General features: G+C 38.4%; 1 protein-coding gene across 1 annotated transcript in view; it reads left to right on the top strand.

The window, feature by feature from the left end:
- The first annotated feature begins 294 nt into the window (after nucleotides 1–294).
- The window catches only part of LOC126243507 (WD repeat and FYVE domain-containing protein 3), a 324,242-nt gene continuing 300,950 nt past the window's right edge, over nucleotides 295–23,586 (top strand). Inside the window, exons 1-5 of the mRNA XM_049948168.1 lie at nucleotides 295–496; nucleotides 18,624–18,830; nucleotides 21,000–21,245; nucleotides 21,359–21,511; nucleotides 23,019–23,211. Coding sequence (XP_049804125.1) covers nucleotides 18,633–18,830; nucleotides 21,000–21,245; nucleotides 21,359–21,511; nucleotides 23,019–23,211 — 790 coding nt within the window. The 5' untranslated portion in view covers nucleotides 295–496; nucleotides 18,624–18,632. The remainder of the gene's footprint in view (nucleotides 497–18,623; nucleotides 18,831–20,999; nucleotides 21,246–21,358; nucleotides 21,512–23,018; nucleotides 23,212–23,586) is intronic.

A 23,586-nucleotide genomic window follows, 5' to 3' on the forward strand; every position in this document is an offset into this window, starting at 1 on the left:
ACGCTTAGGGAAACGTCACCTATAGAAATAACTGGGTAGCCAACATTTAATTTCTAGTGTCCCGCCCTCAGCTTCAATAATGTCACTGGTCAGAGACGTATTTGTTACAAGAAAGTATTCCCTAATGACGTATCTGAGACCGAGTAGCTAGGGTTTTTATCTGTGATGAAAATATTTAGTCGATGAAAATCAAGATGGCTAACATCAGCTGTTTAGCTGTTCAGGGGGCGGGATGGCATTATAAGAAATGACAATATGTAAAGTTCCATACTCATGTTGATATTATTTAACGTTTTTATCATACTGCTACTTTTCGTATGGCCGACAGATGACAATATTAGTGTCAACTGTCAGTGATGTCAGTTTCAGTGGCGGTGTAGGTTATTTCCGTGTAATGTCAGTGAGAATGAACGTCAAAACTGTTTGTTGTAAACAGAAAACAGTGTCTTAATCAATGGATGTATAATGAAGATGACGTGAAAAGAGGAGCTGTTTGGTGAGTTGTGCAATATTAGTGCTTTCAGTGTAAGGCGCTCACTTTTACAGAGAATAAATAATGTAGCCTGTCAAACTTGAAGTCGCCGCTCACCAGTCATACTGGACTGGATATGCTGTCATTATTGATTAGTAAAAAGTTCAGAAGAGATAAGTTTGTTTTGGAATATCCGTGTAAGACATATGACTCAATAATTCTCAAGTTTCTGCATCCTCCTTAACATTATTTAACCAATGAGAAAATGAACCAGCCACTGAATCGAATGCATTACACGCAGATTGTGCGTTTTCATGTATCACTTTATTTTATATTCAGCTGGAAAATATTTTTCCCGAAGCAGTACCTCTACATGTCGCGTGAACATTTTGACCCTACTAATAAGTTGTAGTCGCAATCCGTTTCAGTATCGGCACGAGAATCACATAACATTTTAAGTGCCTTTTTTCATAAATTGTTTGTCATTGGGAACAAAAGTTGGAAAAACAGACTTTGCTGTTATCATTGCCCCGTATCGTCTGACTGTGATCGAAGTGTGCACTAGCTATTTATGCAATGCTCCCACAAATCTCTGATAAAAACGGTGTAGGTAAGATGAAAATGGGTGTAAACCATTCATCATTCCGCATCTTTGGTGCTGTATGTCTTGTTTACATTTCATAGAACCTGTGCATTAACATGTTTTATGGCATTTAACTCCATTACTTTGTTGATACACCTGTGACTCATTACATTAAGTTATAAATATATGAAATTTGCTGGTGAAATAATTTTTGTAGCTTTTCATCCGTAAAGTAATTGAAAATTATCTTGCTCTGTGTTTGGGTGTATAAATGTGTAGTTGTAGCAACAATACATAAAAAACTGGGTTATTTCGGAAATCAGCCTTATGAAAACACAAGTAGTTTTTTTTTTTTAAATAGCAAACACGAAAGAACGAGAAGAGGAGCGTCATACCTTAGTAAAATGAGTAGAACAATACATTAGTTGTACAGATGCCCATTATTTTAAATTGATTTTAACATTCTTCTTTTTGGCTCACACCCTACCGTTGGTATGATGCAGCTCTCCATTCTTGTCACTCGCTAGCTGTCCTCATTTCATCTTAACTGGTGCATCCTACATCTTGAATTTGCGTTATTTACTCATAACAAGTACTGCCACTGTAATTCTTTCTGTACAGTATGCATTTTCTTAGAGTCTTCAGCAATAATTCACGTGGTAAAATGCACCTAACCATCATTCCCTTCGATTCAATTGGTTGGGGCATTTTCCCCCTCATTATCTTATTGTAAAATATATTCATAACTTCCTTGTCCAATTCATCTGATAATAGTCTCTCCTAACATTGATTTCTGTCATCTTGAACAGCATTTCAAAAATATTGTTTTTTCATCTCAAGGTTTATGCTTTTGGGTATCGGCAGCTATGACTGCTTCCATCAGCATTGTCAGGAACTAAGACCGATTATTGTGCAACTGGCGAGGACCTCACTTTTATGACCAGATAACAGCATTTGATTGACAATTATCTCAGGATCTTGTGCAGAAAGTGAATCCTGGTGTCTTAACAATGAGAATGATCTTCACTGTCACTGGCATTGATAAATAAAAGCTTGCTCATTTTCCCAACCTTTACCCTATTATTTTCTATGGGGTCATACTTTGGAGTAGCCAGTGCAGTAGCAAAGGATATTTGTAATGCAAATAAAGTTAAATAAAGTCTCCCAAAATTCTAACTCCGTCATCTTTGTGTATATAGCCTATTCCACAAGGGATTTGTGGTTTGAAATGAAGACTCCAACCCAAGGAACTGCAGCAGTCATTCAGTGAACATGTGACAGGAAAGCAATATTTGCTTTGGTAACACTTTTTAACCATTTTCCATGTAAAGCTCCAAACTTTGAGAGAGAAAACTATTTTCACATTCAAGTTGAAATATTTTGTTGTGACACTAATTTTATTCTGTGCAGCAGTTCCTGATGGAGTTAATGTGCTGCTCATTTCTATACATTATAGCAAATCTTCAGTTTTCTTGTATGAGTACAAAGTGTTTCATAATAGAATCTTTGAAAAATATTTCTCAGTTAATTTGCCATGCCAGATTTGTGTAAATCCTAAGCTTTTAAGAACTGCTTCCATCAGTGTCATCAAGTGCTAAGTCTGGCTCTTGAAACTGGTGAGGCTCTCACTTTTATGCCCAGAGAATGGCATCTGATTGGCCACATTATGTCATGATCACTGAAGAGATGGTGAATGCTGAGGTGACAACCTCTGCGTCCATAAACTAAAAGTGGATACTTCCATGCAACCAGTGTGTCTTAATGTCCACCACTTTCCCAATAACTCATAGTGTGAGCCAGAATCATCATCTGTTGGAACATAATTGTATGTTTATTCACTCACCATATAGCGGAGGTGCCGAGTTGCAGATAGGCATGACAAAAAGTATGTCGCAAATAAGCTTTCGGCCAACAAGGCCTTTGTCAAACAATACACACACGAAATGCAAACGCAACTCACACACACACGACTTCAGCTCCCAGAGACTGCAATCGTGTGTGTGTGTGTGTGTGTGTGTGTGTGTGGCAACTTTCAGTTTCATAATATTGTTACATTCCATCCTGGATTTTCTCTTGTTTAATTATGTGTACTCTGTCTGTCATAATTGCTACCATACACACAAGGAATATTATGAATCCCTAGTGATCTCAGGCTGAGATTATCTTTAACAGGTTGCAACATTTCTTTAATTTTTCTGGGTGGCCAGGAGATCCCTTCCCTGGTTAAGAGTCTGCCAATCTTTCTTGTTGTTGTAATTTAGAATGGAAGCTATGCTTTGTGTTGGTCCTCCTACCGTGGGTTGGCAGCACTTGTCTCACATTATTTTATTTTATTTTTTCCCAGATATTCTCACAATTAAATACAATTTGTCAAGGTAATACACTACAGTGCAAATCAGTAGGTCAAAATATACAACATACAGCATACATAACATGCTTTATGAGGATAAGACAGTGGTCTGCTGTGGCCTTTAGTAAGGAACCATCCTGTCATTTGCCTGTGTGGTTTAGAAAACTCATGAATAAACTCTTCCAGACAGAGCAACTGGTCAGTGTCTTAACTGCTGCACTGCCTCATTTGGTTAGTCTCAGCCGTATACCAACTTTTGCTCATGTTTCTCTGGTGCCCATCGGGACTATCAACAGATGGGGTTTCATTAGGCATGGCCTATATCTAAACAGAACTGAGAAGGGAAGTTTGGTACAGCTGATTCATAAAAGTGTGTTGTCATCAGGTTCCCCTGCCTAAAGAGTATTTCCAGCAGTTTAAAAAGTACTGGAACAATCATTCACAAGACAGATTTTAACACTGTAAATATCACACATACCACATGTCACAAAGAAAAAGAATCCATTGAAAAGAGTAATGTGGGACATTTCACAGATGTAACAATCCTCCATCAGAACATGCAATCAATAAAAAATAAAATACTACTATTAGAAGTTGAGCTCCAATGTTTGAACTGTACAGTAGTTTGTGTTACCGAGCACTGGTGTAGAAACACAGAAACCCAACATGTAGTATTATCATTGTATAAAAGGGCAAACTCTTACTGCAGAACTGCCTCAAGGAGTGGAGGATCATGCATTTATATAAGAATACAAATGCATTTCAAATCGAGACATGACCTCAGTACAGTGAGTGAAGACAAACACTTTGAAATATCTACTACTGAATTAACAAGGCTTGATAATACCAAGAAATTAATCATTTTCTGTGTGTATAGATCTCCCAGTGGTAGTGTGGACACTTTTTTCAATAAATTATCAGACGTTCTAGATAAAGTCTCAAGTACAAAGGTCAACATAATTCTGTGTGGGGACATGAACATAAACATCAACACTCATATCATAAATGAATCCAGCAGCACCCTCATAAATATTCTTCAATGTTTTGGCATGTCCCTAGTGGTCAATAGTGCATCAGTAATTGACCATGTGGCCACATATATGGACAGGGAAAAATGTGATGTAGCGGTGAAAGATCTCAGACTATGAGACCATCTCTGTCAAATAACAATAGTAAAGTCAGGCATTGAATCATTCCCTAAACTACAAGCCTACAATCGACATCTATCAGAAACCAAAATAAAAGATTTTTCAAAATGACTAGCAAAACAAAACTGGGATGAAGTGTGTGAGTAAACCAATGTGAATATTTATTTAAATTAAACTTTGAAGAGAGGCATTTCCAAAAGTATGCACATCTATATCATCATCTCATGAAAACAGATGGACAACAGCAGGTATTAAGAAGTCTGCAGAGAAATTACAGCAAAAATTCCCCGAAACAAATATAGCACCTGTAAATGATGTTGCACTAAATACAATGATGTTACTCCCAACCACAGAGAATGAGTCAGTCAAACGATTCAAAAAATAAAAAATAAAAACTCAGTAGGCTTAGATGAAGTACCAATATCTGTACTGAAACAGTGCATTGAGATTATACAAGGCCCCTTAACAAATAAAATATATGAATCCTTCACATCAGGGACATTTCCAGAGCAGTTAGAACAGGGAAAAGTTGTACCTTTGCTTAAGGAAGGTAATGCAGAAGACATTGAAAATTACCAGTCCATTTCCCTGCTGTCACTGTTCTCAAAAATAATAGAAGCAATTATGAAAGACAGATTAATGAATTACCTGAAAAAATACACTCTTTTAAGTGAATCACAGTATGGTTTCTTAATTGGCAAAAATACGGAGTCGGCCATAGTAGAATTCACAGAAGTTGTACTTGATGCTCTTGACAAAGATGAGTGTGTCAGAGACATATTTTTGGATCTTTCTAAGACCTTTGATACAGTCGACCAATAAATTAGAAGCCTTAGGAATAAGAGGGGTAGCTAATAACTGGTTTCGATCATACCTAGCAGATAGGGTACAAATAGTAGAGATAACACACACTTCAAATAGCTCTAAACATTTAGTGAAACACTTATCAGAACCAAAATACATTAATATAGGGGTTCCACAAGGTAGCATATTAGGACCAATACTATTCCTGATGTACATCAATGACTTCCCCAGTAATGTTACTCATGGCAAAAAAATTCTCTTCGCTGATGACAGCAATATTATAGTCACTGAAAAAATGAGAACTCCTTGCAGAGAAAGTAAACGAAACTCTCAAGAAAGTTTATGAATGGTCAATGAGCAATAAAGTGACATTGAACACAAAGAAAACTAATGCCATGAATTTCAGTTTGAAGAGGGAAAATGACAATGTTAAATTAAATGTAGATGGCACTTCTACAGACTGTGTAACAAATGCAAAATTTCTAGGAATGAATATTGATTCTCAGTTGAAGTGGTGTGAACACACAAAGGTACTTGCAAACAGAATGTCATCAGCATGTTATGCCCTTAGAACCCTATCATCAGTGTGTAACATGCAGTGTCTTTTAGTTGCATACTGTTCATATGTACACTCAGTTCTTAGCTATGACATTCCTTTTTCGGGGATCAAATGCACAAAATATGAACACAATTTTCAAAAATAATAGTCGAGCTTATTGTAAAGATCTGTTTAAAAGACTGGGGATTTTAACTGCTCCATGTGACTACATTTGCCAGTCAGTTGTACCCATCAAAAATAGCATTAGTAATTACTGCACAAACCGCTCTGTCCATGACCATGAAACAAGAGTTAGACTCAACTTACATTTACCAAGAACAAAATAAACACAAAACTCGAAACAGCATTTTCAACCAAGGAATAAAACTGTACAATAAATTACCAAAAGAGATTAAAGAAATTGCAAAAATACACTTAATTAAAAAGGCAGCTAAAAAGTACGTGTTATGCAATACATTTTATACATTGAAGGATTACATAGATAAAACAGAGTAGGGGTTTTGTAAATAAAATGTTACACAAATAAATAATAATAATGATTATAAAACATCCAACATTCCACATAACTCCTTGACACTGTTTTTTCCTTCTTTTTTTTCCTTTTCTAGAAAAATTTACCCCCAAGCTATGCATAGCACAATACTAACACCTCTTCCTCCTTCTGAGTTCAACATCTCACTCATTATAGAGGAATGCTGGCTCAGTTTTTCAGGGTAGCAGATGGGAAATTGTGGTACAGAAAATGGCCCAGAGATCACGTGTGTGTGTGTGTGTGTGTGTGTGTGTGTGTGTGTGGTAAATACTTTGACATGTCCTGTATTCTTGTAAAAAGAGATCTATGGATGAATAAAGCTACTACTACTACTAAAACTACTGCAATGTTCCTCAGTCCACAAACAATCTGTTTCAGGTAGCTTGTAATTTAAAACACAGTGGGAGCAGATAGCCAGTAAGATTTAAATATTGAAATATTGGATCCTTTGGTATTAATTAATTTTTGTGGAATTTGACATTTACATTGAAGTCGCACATTACAATTATTTTCATGTAATTGAATTTACAAATTTATTACCAACAAAAAGTATAGTTTGCCAGTGATACTTATATTTTTCTAATTTTACTCCCATAAATGATATAATACTTAGCGAAACATTTTACTTCCACAGATGACATAATACTGAGTGAAGCACTGTTATACAATAATTAATAGTTTTTAATGGTAGGCTATTAATTATGCAACTTGAACTCTTTTAGTGTCTCACTGTTGAGAAGACATATTAGTTAGTTAAAGTTTTATGTTTTGTTTGCACTATTCTCTTTTTCATAATGAAGAACAGAGAAGAGATATGGCCTTTTAATTAGTAGTATGGGTTGGTTAGTTGTTCCCCAGATAATTTCCACGATAAATGTGAGTGATGTGGAATGAGTCATTTTACATTCTCATCACAAATTAATTTGTAAATTGGCATGCTGAACATTTAGAATTTTTTTTTATTTTTATTATTTTTTTTACTATTGAATGTTGAGATGTGAGTTAGTAATTGCTGCCTACCAATTTTTATGTGTTACAATGACAGAAATTCTTCTGTGGAATAGGAGTAGTTCTCATGGAGGAACTTCTTCAGTTTCTTTCCAAATTTTCCTTTGCTGTCCATCAGACATTGTATTTCACTGGATAAGTGATAAAAAAAATTACTTGCAGCAGTGTGCACTTCTTTTATGCTAAAGACAACATTATTGTGGAGTAGTGAATGTCATTTTTTCTTCTGGTATTGTAATAATGTACATCATTGTTTAGTACTGCAGTGGACTATTTCCAAAAGACTTTGTGAGGTTATAAATATGCTGTGAAGCAGTAGTCAGATTGCCCAACTCCCTTAAACAGACATCTACAAAACGATCATGGATGAGCATGACATATTATTCTTACAGCACATTTTATAGGGAAGAAGACTTTCTTTCTTAAAGATGTGTTACCACAGGAACAAAGATTGAAATATGGCCTGTCATCAACATTAAAGTTGTTAGAGGTGCAAAAAAATGAGCACATTGTGCAATTTCGGTACTACCACTTCCTGGATGTTGTTCCAAGAAGTCCCAAATAGATCAAGTGAAAAATGACTTTCTATATGTCTTCATGCAAGCCTTAATTTCTCTTGTCTTGTCTTTCCAGTCCTTACACAAAATGTACTTTTGTCGCAGTAGAGTCATCCTGCAGTCTTTAGTTATGTATAGAATCTGATACGGATTCCATTGCTCCATGGATTTTGTTCAATTTTAACTATTTCAGCTGTTTCTCAGATCAAATGACAATAACATTGCTGTAACCTCTGGTGCATGCAGTGTGGTGTAGTTGTTAGCACCACTGGCTAATATGCTGTGGGTCACCGGTTCAGACCTGACCACCAGCTGTTATTTGTTATTTAGTATTTGTTGTTACTGGAATGTACTTGTAATAGTGTATGTTTGTGGTGTTTGTGTACCTGTAATATTCTATGTTTGTATAAATACTAGCATTCTGGAATGTTTGGTTTTTGTAGAGATAGTTGCATTCTCTATCCAGTAGATCAATTCTATTCTGCCTGTTTGTTGGTGTCAGTGATGAATGTGATTTCAGTTCTCAGAGTTATGCTTAACTGAAAACCCTGCCTTCACATTTAGACTTGATTGTGGGTGTGGTGTGTCATTGTTTGGCGGAGACGTGGGACCTGAAAACATGTACATGTCTGTGGCTCCAATTAGTCAACATAAGTCATCACCTTCATGGACAGGAAGTGGAATACAAGGAGTTTATCATTGCTAAGATTCGTAGATTCAGGAAATGTGGATTCCCAAGTAGCAGTAAGTCACCTGCACATCAGGCAAGACCCATATAAAGAAATGAAAGGATTTGACCGAGTCTCCAAATATGACAATTGGGATAACATGGTGTGGTTGGCAAATGCGTACTTTCATTTGGGTGGCACAGTCCGGTGACAGTTTGAGAATGACAAAGAGAAGCTCAATAGCTAGGACAAATTTCAGGCTGAACCAAAGAAAACATTTACTGACAATCAACAGCAAGTCCACTTAGCACAATGACAGAGGAACAGGGCCCAACATCATAGTGAGACAACAGTCATAAATACAGGAAGTTTTGGCTCTTTGCAGCATTATAAATGCAAATATGACAGAAGCTGAAAACATCTTACATTTGATGGAAGAGTTGCCAAAGACACATAGCAAGCTCTTCTGATGTACGATGTCACAACAACAGAATAATTCATCAGATGGCCCCAGCACATTGAGGAAATGCAGCAGAAGGGAGTCGGACATAAGAAGCATGATCGGCTCCCAAATGTGGTCTCTAAGACAGTTGTGATAGATGACCACAAGTCAGATCATAGGATAAAAGATACAACAGGTGTGTGGCAGCCATAAATGTTGGATTGAGTACACAAGAGACAGCAGCTGTGAATATTGACCCACATATGTCAGGAGGTAGAGGACAACATTGAACAGGTGTCTTGGTCTTTGGCACCAGTTAAACACATCATGAAAAATGAAATTTAGCCAGCTCACGATTATGCCATCGCTGCCAAATGACAACCCAGCATCTGACGAAGCTAGGTACAACCAACTCCTCCACCAAGACCTTATAGAATAACAGACATTTGGAGGACAGAGGACAATACACCAATCTGTTTTCACTGTGGGCATCCTTGATACATTGTACACTACAACAGAGAAAGAAGATGAACATTCAACAATTATTTTGCTGCAAGACGTCAACCATCTCAATAGTCCTATTCAAGCCGGTCAGCTGCAGATAATATAGTTGAACTGTGGGTCAAAGCTTGTCACTGTACCCTGGACAAGGTTACTTGCCAGCATGCCATAGCCATTCCTCATCATCTTACCAAGATACCATCTGCTCACGTAGTTGATGAATTCGGGAAAACTAAGCAAGACGACTTTCTATGAAGGTGAGGGCACCATAGCTGAAAAACTTCCAAGGACAACAGTTATCAAGATGACAGGAAATCTCATTGACAGCCTCATCAACGAGCAACTGGTACAGGCACTAGTTGCCTCAGGGGGTTCTTTTTCTCTAATATCAAATGCTTTATTGTTGCCAGCTAAAGAAGACTATGTTATATGATAGAAAAGTGATTGTGCTGAAGGTCGCAAATACGAAATATCCCTAGCAAACAGGAACATGTATTGTGAAATAACTATCAATAATACAAAAGAGCCCTCCAAATTTATCATTTTAACAGAATGTAGTCATTATGTTATTCTCAGGTGGAACTTCTTGCAGGCATCACAAGCAATCACAGACGGTGGAAGATCAGAGCTTCAGATTCACAAAGCTGTTTCAATGAGCACATATAACAAAGATTGCTCGGGGCATCTGTTTGCCTTTGAAGACATTGTTATCTCACTATCATAATTGAGATGAATTCCAATTGTCAGTTTAGATGCACAGCTATAGTGCAAAGATTTTGTCTATTGCAAAAAACAACTCAAAAGAAATATACATCCCAGTAATTGCTATAAGCATTTTGGATGTCAAGGAGAATTTTGGATCACTTATTGTCGTGAGCATTCACAACTAATCCCTAAAGGTGTGTCCATAGGGGCAATCAAACCAGTCTAGGAACAGAAGTTTAGTGCACTACAGACAATGCAAGGGAGGAAGCTACTATTGTATTGCCAGTAGGATATGACCTGACCACGGAACAATGTGGGTGAGTAATAACCATTCTGCATCAATTTTTGGATGCTTTTAAATCCGGGATGGAAGAAAGACAGACCAAGCGGGCAGTGATAAACCAGATTAACACTGGGGATTGTCCACCAATTAACCAGTGCTCATATAAAGTCACTGGCTGAACAATGATTAATCTGGTAGGAAGTGGTGAGGCTGCTGCAAGGTGACGACATTGAACCTTCAGAGAGTCCTTGGTCCTCTCCTGTAGTCCTTGTGGAGGAGGAGGACAGCACACAGTATTTCTGCAATCACTACTGACAGCTGAGCAAAATCATGAAGAAATATGTGTATCCATTGCCACACATTGACAACATTCTGGACTGCTTGAAAGAGCAAAGTATTTCTCAACTATGAAGATACAAACAGGCTACTGGGAAATAAAGTTTGATGCGGCTGAGTGGGAAAAGACTGCCTTCATAACTCTTGATGGCCTCTGAGTTCAAAGATATGTTGTTTTGACTATGTAATGCTCCAGTCACTGAATCTATGGTGGACAACCTGCTTTGACATATTAAATGTATGACATATCTTTGTTATATGGATGAGCTTGTCATTTCTTTGAAGTCATTTGAAGAACCTCTAAACTGACTGACAATTGTGTTCAAGAGTTTTCAAACTGCATGTCTCCACCAGAATCTAAAACAGTGCCTCTTTGTCATCCAAGAAATATAAATCTTGAGCACCTAGTGAATGGCGATGGAGTCTGCCCTGATCAGAGAAAATAAGAGCGTTTAAAGACTATCTGATTGCATGGCACATTCGTGATATGAGAAGTTCTCTTGGGATGTGCTCATATCACCAGCAGTTCATTAAAGAATTCTCTATCAAGCCACATCCTTTGCGAGGACTACTGCAGAGAGATGCCAAACTTTCTTGGAATGAGGCGAAAGAAAGATCTTTCCTTGTCCTCAAGGAGGTATTAACATTATCTCCGGTTCTAGTATTTTATAATTTGAATGCCAAGGCACAACTTCATGCTACACTAGCAGCTTTGGGATAGGAGTAGTTCTAATACAAATTCAGTTAGGTGCTCTAAAGATGATAACTTTCACTTGTCAAGTACTGTCCAAGACTGAGAAGAATTACTGTACAACTGAGAAAGAATTCTTGGAAATTGTTTGGGGCATGAACAAGTTCTGGCTGTGTTGATTTGGCAAACCATACATCATTGTGATGACTCACCATTCTCTGTACTGGCTGAGTAGTCTGAAGGACCCATCTGGTTAACCGGCAATCTGGGCACTGAGGCTTCAGGAGTAAGATGTTGTAATGGTACACAAAAACATACACAAGGACATTGACTGCCACTTAAGGAATGCTTTGACGGAACACAGCAGTGTGTACGAAATCTGTCATCATTGCTGCTGAAAAGGGGGAGAATGAGGAACCAACTAGAAGAGGGTACCAGTTAATAACTGGACCGTGGTATAAGAGGGTCTGTGACGTGATGGGGCGCAAATGGTTACTCGTCATCCCAGCTCATCTGCAGCCAGCAGTCATGAAGGATTTCCACAGTGCTGTTCTGACATCTGATCCACAGAGTTTGGTGAAGACTCTACTCAAATGAGACCCCAGTATCACTGGCCACGTCTCTATCAGTGCATTAGACACTGTGTCAGCCACTTTAAGCAATGCCGATGACAGAAGCACGTGCTGCAATTAAGTTTGGGGCATCTGGTACCAATCTTGCCTGTAGAGCACCATTCCACCAAATTAAGATTGACCTCTTGTGGAGGTTGCCACAGTTGATATACTCGAATCGATGGGTAATAGTCTCCAATGAGCTCACTTGTTATGCTGTCAGCAAAGTTGTGCCAGCTGCTGAAGGCCGAAAATTGCAAAGTTCCTTGTAGGGGACATCATTTTGGAGCATGCCACATCTTGTGTGATGATCTCTGATCATGGGAAAGTTTCCCAGTCGAGACTAAAATTGGAGATAATTTCATGTTGCAACATTACCCACATCATGACAATGGCCACAGGCGAATGGCCACACAGAACACTTTAATAAAACTTTGGCAAATATGCTGTCTGTGTATCTTGATGTTGAACAGAAAGATAGGGATACAACGCATGCTACAGAGCGCGGCAAGACACTATGGGCTTCACACCATTCTTTTTGCTCCACAGCTGCAAGCCTGAAATGGTGATCATTATGCTGCTGCCATTTCAACTGTATTATACTCAAGATAATTATGCAAAACTCCTCATTACCAGGACCAAAGAAGCAAGGCAGCTGGCTCACATACAGACCGCAGACGCCTAAAGAAAGACCAAGACTGCTTTAAAAATAAGCACTGACAATGAGAGATAGCTCGGGAAACTTAGTATGGTTTTTTTATACCCCGGCGGAAAGTTTGACTATTGTAAAAGTTAGTAAAGTGCTACTCTGTGCTGTATCTTTTCCTTCATTGCTTTTCGGATGTGACATATGAAGTTGAGGACTACGACCCTTTGTCAAGAAGACAAAGGCATGGAGATGTTGTCAGTGTCCTCTGTATGAAGCCCTATTACAGTCCAGAAGTACAGATCAACAATGGGAAGGAGCAAACTGAAGACTCACTTGGTCACTGAGCTCCAACAGGAGGGTCTACCTTTGATGCTCATTACACTGAATAGAAAGTAATGATAACGACCAGAACATGAGGATCTACAAGTGCCGCCATACAGGGGACCATTGACAAAATATAGGTCAGTGAGGACTTTTGAAACAGTGGGTTGCTGTTTGTCCAGCACAGGTAGTGATACCACAGACTCTGCTGCTTGCTGTGTGGTGTAGTTATAAGCGTTACTGGCTGAAAGTCACTGGTTCAAAACCACCCATCAGCAGTTATTTATTATTCAATATCTATCATTTCTGGAATGTTCTTGAAATGTCTTATGTTTGCAATTTATTTATTTATTTTTATTTATTTATTTATTTTTTGATCTGGACTATTTGATGTTTGTAAATATACCTTCATTTTCTGTCCAGGAGATCGTTCTGTTCTGGCTGCATGTTATTGTCAGTAATAAACATGCTTTCAGTTTTACATTTTGTACTTCATTGATGACCGTACCTATGGATTTGGAGTAGATTGTGGTTTCGATGTGACAGTATTATATCATTCATCTATGCTGAGGTACAATTTAACTGGGGCAGTACACCAGTTGTAACAAAGTGCACATAAGCGTATGCACCTGTGTGTGTGTGTGTGTGTGTGTGTGTGTGTGTGTGTGTGTGTGTGTGTGTGTTGGGGGGGGGGGGCATTTGTTCTCTTTTCTCCTGGTTCCCTGCTTGAGTAGATGGCAGAATATATTGGCTCATTAGTTTTAGTGCTGCTGATCAAACAATACTACATGAAGTATCAGTGTAGCAACCGTTGGTGAATGCTGTGCTGCTTTTCTCAGTGCTGTTTTGTATATCCATGCCCATGCTTCACCAACCAACCTATGGTCAGTGGTAAAGGACACACTTAGTGATAGAAAAAGTTATGAAGTTTCATTCTTGGTGCTATGTATAACTCATTTTAAAAACTAAAAGCTTGCTACCTATAGTGAGGACAGATTCCTGATATGAACCAAAATTTTCATGTGTTCCCATTTACGAATTTGCAGAGATGTAAAGTTTGTTTTCCAATAACAACCATAGCACTGCAATGTGGGCTCTTCTGGGTGTACAGAGAATGCCCAGTATATACCCAAATTCACTGTAACATTTGCGTACTTATGGTGGTGATGGCATTTGCAGTCTGGTCCCAGGTGATTTGAAGATCAGCCACTTCAGTATTGTAAACATGATCATTATTGTAGCCTCAGAATAATAGAGGGACGCAATTTTCAAGTGGCATAGTAATCGCCCATCCACTTTCCCCTAGAAGTTTCTGGTAGATCCCCTGGCATTTCTAGTGCCTGGTGGAACAGAACATCAACACCATACAGCTGAAACAAGATGTGGCTGTATTTGTACAAGCAATAGAAAGACTTATGTATTTTGACACTTTTTTTGGTTTCTTCTGTGAATAAAAATGGCCCAATGATCATATTACGAAACAGTCCACAACAGACATAAATTTTGTTGCTGTGTGAGATATGTTTTCATGAACACTGTGGACCCTACATCAGACATTACGCCTTCCGTTAGTGAAATGTGTCTGTAATAGGCAACACAATCTTTCTCAGAATAACATTCTTTTTCTCAATATGTCTCAGCACATTGTAAACCAAATTGTTTTGCTGTGTCTTGTCTGTAGCCAGCAGCATCTGCAGGATCTGCACTTTTAATGCGCACAGCCAAAGATGCTATTGCAGGATATCATGCACAGTTTTGTAAGGGTTTTAAAATTTGTGTGAAGTATACCAGGTTGACTTCCTTGGACTGTGCATGATCATTTGAAGACATCCTCTATCTGAAATAAAACACTTTCCACATTAAATGTTTTACACAGATGTACTGTGTCCAAAAACTATCTGTTACACTTTTATCCTATCAAAATTTGGTGATGTTTTGTGAGACACGCTGAGAAACTTCGTTGCACCATAGTGATCGATCAAATCTTGGCATATCACAGAAGATGCACCTTATCTTGAATTGATGCCATCTTAGTAATTAACTTTTCCAACTCAGCAGACTTAAAACAAACTGTGTGAATTATTATCTGTACGGAGGAGTAACTTTAATAAGGAATAGGAAAATGGGAGTGCCGGTAAGCTACTACAAACAGCATAGTGAACGCATTATTGTGGCCTAGATAGACACGAAGCCCATGCCTACTACAGTAGTACAAGTTTATATGCCAACTAGCTCTGCAGATGATGAAGAAATTGATGAAATGTATTATGAGATAAAAGAAATTATTCAGGTAGTGAAGGGATACTAAAATTTAATAGTCATGGGTGACTGGAATTCGACGGTAGGGAAAGGGAGAGAAGGAAATGTAGTAGGCGAATATGGATTGGGGCTAAGAAATGAAAGAGGAAGCCGCCTGGTAGAATTTTGCACAGAGCATAACTTAATCATAGCTAACACTTGGTTCAAAAATCGTGAAAGAATGTTGTATACATGGAAGAACCCTGGAGATAGTAGAAGATTTCAGAAAGATTGTATAATGGGAAGACAGAGATTTAGGAACCAGGTTTTAAATTGTAAGATATTTCTAGGGGCAGATGTGGACTCCGACCACAATCTATTGGTTATGAACTGTAGATTGAAACTGAAGAAACTGCAACTAGGTGGGAATTTAAAGAGATGGGACCTGGATAAACTGAAAGAACCAGAGGTTGTACAGAGTTTCAGGGAGAGCATAAGGGAACAATTGACAGGAATGGGGGAAAGAAATACAGTAGAAGAAGAATGGGTAGCTTTGAGGGATGAAGTAGTGAAGGCAGCAGAGGATCAAGCAGGTAAAAAGACGAGGGCTAGTAGAAATCCTTGGGTAACAGAAGAGATACTGAATTTAATTGATGAAAGGAGAAAATACAAAAATGCAGTAAATGAAGCAGGCAAAAAGAAATACAAACGTCTCAAAAATGAGATCGACAGGAAGTGCAAAATGGCTAAGCAGGGATGGCTAGAGGACAAGTATAAGGATGTAGAGGCTTATCCCACGAGGGGTAAGATAGATACTGCCTACAGGAAGATTAAAGAGACCTTAGGAGAAAAGAGAACCACTTGCATGAATATCAAGAGCTCAGATGGAAACCCAGTTCTAAGCAAAGAAGGAAAAGCAGAAAGGTGGAAGGAGTATATAGAGGGTCTATATAGGGGCGATATTCTTGAGGACAATGTTACGGAAATGGAAGACGAAGTAGATGAAGATGAAATGGGAGATACGATACTGCGTGAAGAGTTTGACAGAGCACTGAAAGATCTGAGTCGAAACAAGGCCCCGGGAGTAGACAATATTCCATTAGAACTACTGACAGCCTTGAGGGAGCCTGTCCTGACAAAACTTTACCATCTGGTGAGCAAGATGTATGAGACAGGCGAAATTCCCTCAGACAAGCAGGTGTTGACAGATGTGAAAATTTCCGAACTATCAGTTTAATAAGTCACAGCTGTAAAATACTAATGCGAATTCTTTACAGACGAATGGAAAAACTAGTAGAAGCCAACCTCGGGGAAGATCAGTTTGGATCCCATAGGAATGTTGGAACACGTGAGGCAATACTGACCCTACGACTTATCTTAGAAGAAAGATTAAGACAAGGCAAACCTACGTTTCTAGCATTTGTAGACTTAGAGAAAGCTTTTGACAATGTTGACTGGAATACTCTCTTTCAAATTCTGAATGTGGCAGGGGTAAAATACAGGGAGTGAAAGGCTATTTACAATTTGTACAGAAACCAGATGGCAGTCATAAGAGTCGAGGGACATGAAAGGGAAGCAGTGGTTGAGAAGGGAGTGAGACAGGGTTGTAGCCTCTCCCCGATGCTATTCAATCTGTATATTGAGCAAGCAGTAAAGGAAACAAAAGAAAAGTTCGGAGTAGGTATTAAAATCCATGGTGAAGAAATAAAAACTTGAGGTTCGCTGATGACATTGTAATTGTGTCAGAGACAGCAAAGGACTTGGAAGAGCAGTTGAACGGAATGGACAGTGTCTTGAAAGGAGGGTACAAGATGAACATTAACAAAAACAAAACGAGGATAATGGATTGTAGTCGAATGAAGTCGGGTGATGCTGAGGGAATTATATTAGGAAATGAGACACTTAAAGTAGTAAAGGAGTTTTGCTATTTGGGGAGCAAAATAACTGATGATGGTCGAAGTAGAGAGGATATAAAATGTAGACTGGCAATGGCAAGGAAAGCGTTTCTGAAGAAGAGAAATTTGTTAACATCGAGTATGGATTTAAGTGTCAGGAAGTTGTTTCTGAAAGTATTTGTATGGAATGTAGCCATGTATGGAAGTGAAACATGGACGATAAATAGTTTAGACAAGAAGCTTTCGAAATGTGGTGCTACAGAAGAATGCTGAAGATTAGATGGATAGATCACATAACTAATGAGGAGGTACTGAACAGAATTCGGGAGAAGAGGAGTTTGTGGCACAACTCAACTAGAAGAAGTGATCGGTTGGTAGGACATGTTCTGAGGTATCAAGGGATCACCAATTTAGTACTGGAGGGCAGCGTGGAGGGTAAAAATCGTAGAGGGAGACCAAGAGATGAATACACTAAGCAGATTCAGAAGGATGTAGGCTGCAGTTGGTACTGGGAGATGAAGAAGCTTGCACAGGATAGAGTAGCATGGAGAGCTGCATCAAACCAGTCTCGGGACTGATGACCACAACAAAACAACGATTGACGTGTCTGCATTTATGTTACATTTGAATCTAGAATGCCATGAATTTAGGGCATTACAAGCTGCAGACACTCTACTATTGCATCTAACAGCGGAAATCTTCAATTGCTGTTGTTTTCTTTGATTGTGTTTTGACTTATTTGTGTAGCTGATATGTTCATAGTGTGCAGTCTGGAACAGTATGTGATGCTGAATGGACTACTCTGATTCTGTTGAGGCAGTTGCAAATAGTAATTCAAAGTGTTCAAAACACAGTCCAAACAAAAACCAAAATCATGGTAAGAGACTGACTTTGTGCTGTTTACCAGGCCGTGTGGCACAAGGATTTGTTGCCGTGTTAAAATGAGTAGCTCAAAGAATTCAACAAGGTACACATGGTCTGCATATTGAACCACCTGCTTTTTGTGAGTTTTTATACTCATTACAGAGATGCAAGGAAGTAATTTTTGCACTACTTAGAAGCTGACACTGCTGATATATACTGTCTTTTAACTGAAATTATTATTTATATAATTTGTAGCCGTTTTCGGTATTGTCAAATGTGTATTTAATTTGACAGGAATTTTATGTAGTCATTTGTTAGGTAATGGTCCATTATTGTTGTGGTTGTTGCTGCTGTTGCTGTTGTTACAAAACTTGGACTATATTGAAAATTTTGTGTGAAATTGCAGGACAGCAGAATGAACATAATGCGGAAGTTTCGGGGAGGGACCCTCCCCTCCATGTCACAAGATGAAGCTAACTCTAACCCTCAGCATACAGCTCTGGGATTAATGCACCTTAAGAAGTTATTCTCTGAATATACTCATCCCTCACACCCACTGACTGAAAAAGAACGTGATGATAAGCTGTATAATATGTTGCCACTGTTTTGCAAGGTAAGTTATCCAAAGAAAAGTATTACTGTAATTACTTTTATATTGTATATTAGCGTAGTCTATGAATCATTTAAACATGAAATGTGGTGGTGATCTTATAAACATCACTGACTGGAGATCAAATTTGACATTAGATCAGAAATTGAACTATGTTCAGAAGTCGGCTCTATTGTATAATGCTAAACTTGGGTCCACCGAAGCAGATTCAGTTTGATCTTAGGTAGCACGTAACATGCTTGGCAACATGGCTAAAATTGGCTATCAACATGATTATTGTGCGTCATCCGCAGATATTTATTGTACATTGTCGATAAGCAACATTCATTATTGAAGGTGTCGTGCTATAACCGTGGGAGCAAGTAAACAGAAAAAGGAGTGATTGTCAAACCTCTCTCAATTCGAGTAAAAAAAGAGAGAGACCAGATAAAGTCACTATGGTCAACAAGGTAAAGGCAAGTTGCTGTTAACTTTAATTCTCAAATAAGGCCGATACCTTATGGATAGCTCTGCAAGCTGTTGCTATGTATCCTTTAAACAGATAACCAGCCACTATTTGAAAGGTTCCTGTGGCGTAAAATCTTAAGATTAACAGCAGCATGCTCATTGCAGTCAGTGGTTGGTTTCTTTTGGTTTGTTTCATCAGATAGTCCCTGAGCCTTAGTTCCAACTACTCTACAGTACTTTTCTCCAAACAAAACATCAGCTTAAATGTTATTTAACTCCAAGAATGGGTTCACCCTTTCATGGAACATGTCGGGAGCTCGTTGGGTCATGTCACGTCATCCTCAGTGACACCTTTGATTGATCAGATATTTGTAAAGTAAACAAAAGGAAACAAGGTAATTCACTTCGCATAGTGTGGTCTCACACAGAATTTTGCTCAGCAGTGGCCCAGAATGCCCTGAAAAAGGAGAGTATGATATGGCATGGTCTCAGTGGTGTGGAATGTCTTGTTAATGTCGTTATAAATATCTCTATGACCAGTAAAGTAGAGATAGTAGTAACAAATGGAAAAAAAAGGTCAATAATTGACATGGGTTCGAACATGTGATTTTCAATACCTAAGTCCACAACACAACCCCTGAGCCACAAAAACGAGTGAAACACTAGTATGTTGTTAGTTTGTTTCAAAATTCTTGGTTATGTCCTATTTAGCAACACACTTGGAATTGTCATAGTAGATTAAGTACATGTTTGGTAGTTAAAAATTGATACGAATTGCATAGTTACTGCTTCTCAATCTGAAAGGGAATGTACATACATGATGTTGAAACACTATCAGCTGCTTTCAGAATTTCCATACTTAATTGTTCACTGCAAATATTTCAAATTTTCCTTTCTTACTCTCTGCTGAGTGTGTATAAAATGCCATTGAACTAATCATATAAATTATGAGTCATCTTCCAAGAACTGTTATGAGACTGATCATTAAGTACACTTGGTAGCCAGTAATTTTCTTGACCCAACCTTCCACATTTAAAAAAAAATATTTTGAGCATCAGCAGTGTGAGAATAGCATAATTACATATTTAGTTGCCATTTTTAATATTAATAACAATTTTTTTATTATTTCAATTTATATCTGCTAAAAAGAAAAGCAATGAATCATAGTGCAGCTACACTATAAACTGACGATTAGAGCTGAATCTGACTATGCACTACAAATTTTCACGAGTCAAATATGATCCGACTTCGTGGCATTGTGATCTACGATTAATGTTTATACAACACGATTTCCACATTAATATTGATGTGAGGTCATTTTCTGTCTTAACCTAATGTTAAATAGCTCATACAATTGGCCCTAAAGTGTTGACCAGCTTTGTAGCTTTTGGTGCCATAAATTTTGTAGCTGAGTGAAGTATGACTTTCTTCTACTCATCTCAAATTTTGCTCTGTGATTACAGTGAGTCATACCATTTGTTTGTACTTTAGCGAAAAACTGAGGTAAGATAATTTTTGTCATGTTGTACTGTTTCTGATAATTTTAGTGCATTTGGGAGGCCCTTCATTCAACTCGTGCTTTTATTTTGATTTGAATATGTGGCATAACTTATTTCATTTTACACTTGTTCCAGATTGTGCTAGGTTTCATGTAATTTTTTGAAAGTGGTTGCTGATAAGGTGTTTACTTTAATGTCACATAAGTTTTAATGATCTATGCTACAGGTATTTGGCAACAGTCCATCAGCTGACATGATGGAAAAGTTCCGTGACATTCTAGCATTTTGTCAACAAGTATCCAGACTCATGGTGTCAGAAATGAGGCGTCGAGCTTCAAATCAGTCGACTGAGGCAGCTAGCTGTGCCATTGTGAAATTTCTTGAAATAGAAAACTCAGAGGAGTCAAGTAATGGCTGGATGTTGCTTTCGACTCTTAATCTTCTAGCCGCTGGTGATGCTTCACTGGTGCAGGTAATGAACAAAAATATTCATTTAAAACAGTCCTCAGTTGAACAAAACATTCATTTGTTTGTGTATTTGGTTTACAAACTGTGTTATCTCAGATTAATTCTGATGACTTTCAGGTTATGACGTCTGTAGCAGTGCCTTCCACACTTGTTAAATGCTTGTACCTCTTTTTTGATCTTCCTGAGATAGAAAACCCAGAGACAGCTGAAACTGGAAGTGATTTTACTCCTAGAGAGAGAAGAATTTTGTTACAAAAGATATTTGTACAGGTATTTACATGCCAAAAAATCTCTTGATATGCTTAGTGCTTGTGCTCCTATTGACATTTCATTATTTATATGTAAAGTATTCAGTATCCACATAACAATATAATTTAAGGGAATTTCATTTTCTTATTTCCCTTTATGTTCACACAGATGTTAACTTCTGCATCTGTCATTCCCTAACGACCTTTGACAAATTACTTACACTGGTCAGTATCTCCAGATGTATTGTTTCAAGGCATATAAATAATTATGTCACTTTTGTCTTGAAAATATGTGGTTGTCACTGCCTGATTCCAGCTGTTGTAGAGACATGTTGATAATTCCAAGTAACAAACATTTACTGAACAGTGAACAAAGATCTGCTCTCCATACATACATTGTTTCTCTGTCTTGGCTTTACTGAATGGATGCAACTGTTTATTTCAAACAAGGGTGTGTTGTCTACAGTAAATCTCATGGGAGTTTGGTGTGCCCCCCCCCCCCCCACCCGCACGCGTTTCTTTATTTGTGAATAGCAGAAGCATTTCTGAGGCATCAAGGGATCACCAATTTAGTACTGGAGGGCAGCGTGGAGGGTAAAAATCGTAGAGGGAGGCCAAGAGATGAATACACTAAGCAGATTCAGAAGAACGTAGTCTGCAGTAGGTACTGGGAGATGAAGCAGCTTGCACAGGATATAGTAGCATGGAGAGCTTCTCGGGCGCACGCGCGCGCGCGCGCGCCCACACACACACACACACACACACACACACACACACACACACACACACACCTGTATCCCTACACAATGTAAGGGCACATGCACGTGTGCGTGTGCGTGTGTGTGTGCGTGTGCGTGCGTGCGTGTACGTGGTGGGCGGCGGGGGGGGCAGTGCCCTCTGGTTTGGGGTGGTGGCACTGCTTCTTAATTTTAATGCATTGCTCATCACTTCTCATTTTTGGTATATGATCAACGTCAATATTGGGATCCAATGAGACATATTATTCTGTCAGCATCTTAACGATTTACAAAAGTAGTAGTTCAATTATTCTCTCTCTAAGAGGGGTAAATGTTTGAAAACATAGATAACTTTGGTGTCAATAAATTGTTGATTGTATTTCTTCCCAATTGCTCACCTGGATAGCTGTGTGTATTTAAGCACGACTTCCAGGATGGGAAGGTGTGCTGGCCCCAGATCAAATCCACCTGGCGGAGTAAGTAATCCTGCATGTGGATTTTAGGCAGTTTCTCACATCCCACTTGGTGAATTCTAGATTTCCCACCTCAACAAGATTCGCAAACATTTAGAGAATTTTCACTGACTTTCATGTGAATAATGTTGCATGCAGGCAATGAGGATGCACACATTCCCTGCCTGGGGAAGAAGACGATACTTCTTCCCAGTTGCTCAGTTTTCATTTGACTTACTTTATTAGCTGATAAAACTTTAATATTGCAGTTAATATTGTTCTAATTATTGTTCAGATTTGTAGTTTTCTAGCATTCTTCTGTACTCTACTTTTGTTGCAGGTACTTGTGAGGCTCTGTAGCCACACGGCGCCTGCAGAGGAACTTGCTCGCAAGGACGATCTCACACTTCTGTTCTCTGCCATAACTAGCTGGTGTCCTCCGCATAATGTAATGTGGCGCAAGAGCGCGGCAGAAGTCCTGATGACACTGTCGCGGCACGGTCTCACTCAGCCTGTTGTCAGTTACATACACAGTCAGTAGTTACGTTATACTTATTATTATACTTAGTAAAGACAATCAACATAGCACACATAGATCAGCTTATCATTAAGGATCGGCTGACATGGCAAGTATCATTCTGCTTTGTTGAGACATGAATGAATATTGAGTACTTGATAAAAAATGAAGAAAGGGGAAAAATAATATCAGCTTTTATGTTTCTTTATCTTATTTTGGGTAGGTATGCCAGATCTATGAGGAACAATAGGCGGTACTGAAGTAGAGTAGACTAGAGAAGCGATATTGATATTAAATTTAAAACTCCTGTTTAATTTGGGCAGTGTTAAAACTCTCTTGAGTGTAATGCGTTGGCAGAATACTGCTACATAACTGCAGTAGTATCATGTTG

The sequence above is a fragment of the Schistocerca nitens genome, chromosome 1 (assembly GCF_023898315.1).
Source record: "Schistocerca nitens isolate TAMUIC-IGC-003100 chromosome 1, iqSchNite1.1, whole genome shotgun sequence".
NCBI classification, from domain to species: domain Eukaryota; kingdom Metazoa; phylum Arthropoda; class Insecta; order Orthoptera; family Acrididae; genus Schistocerca; species Schistocerca nitens.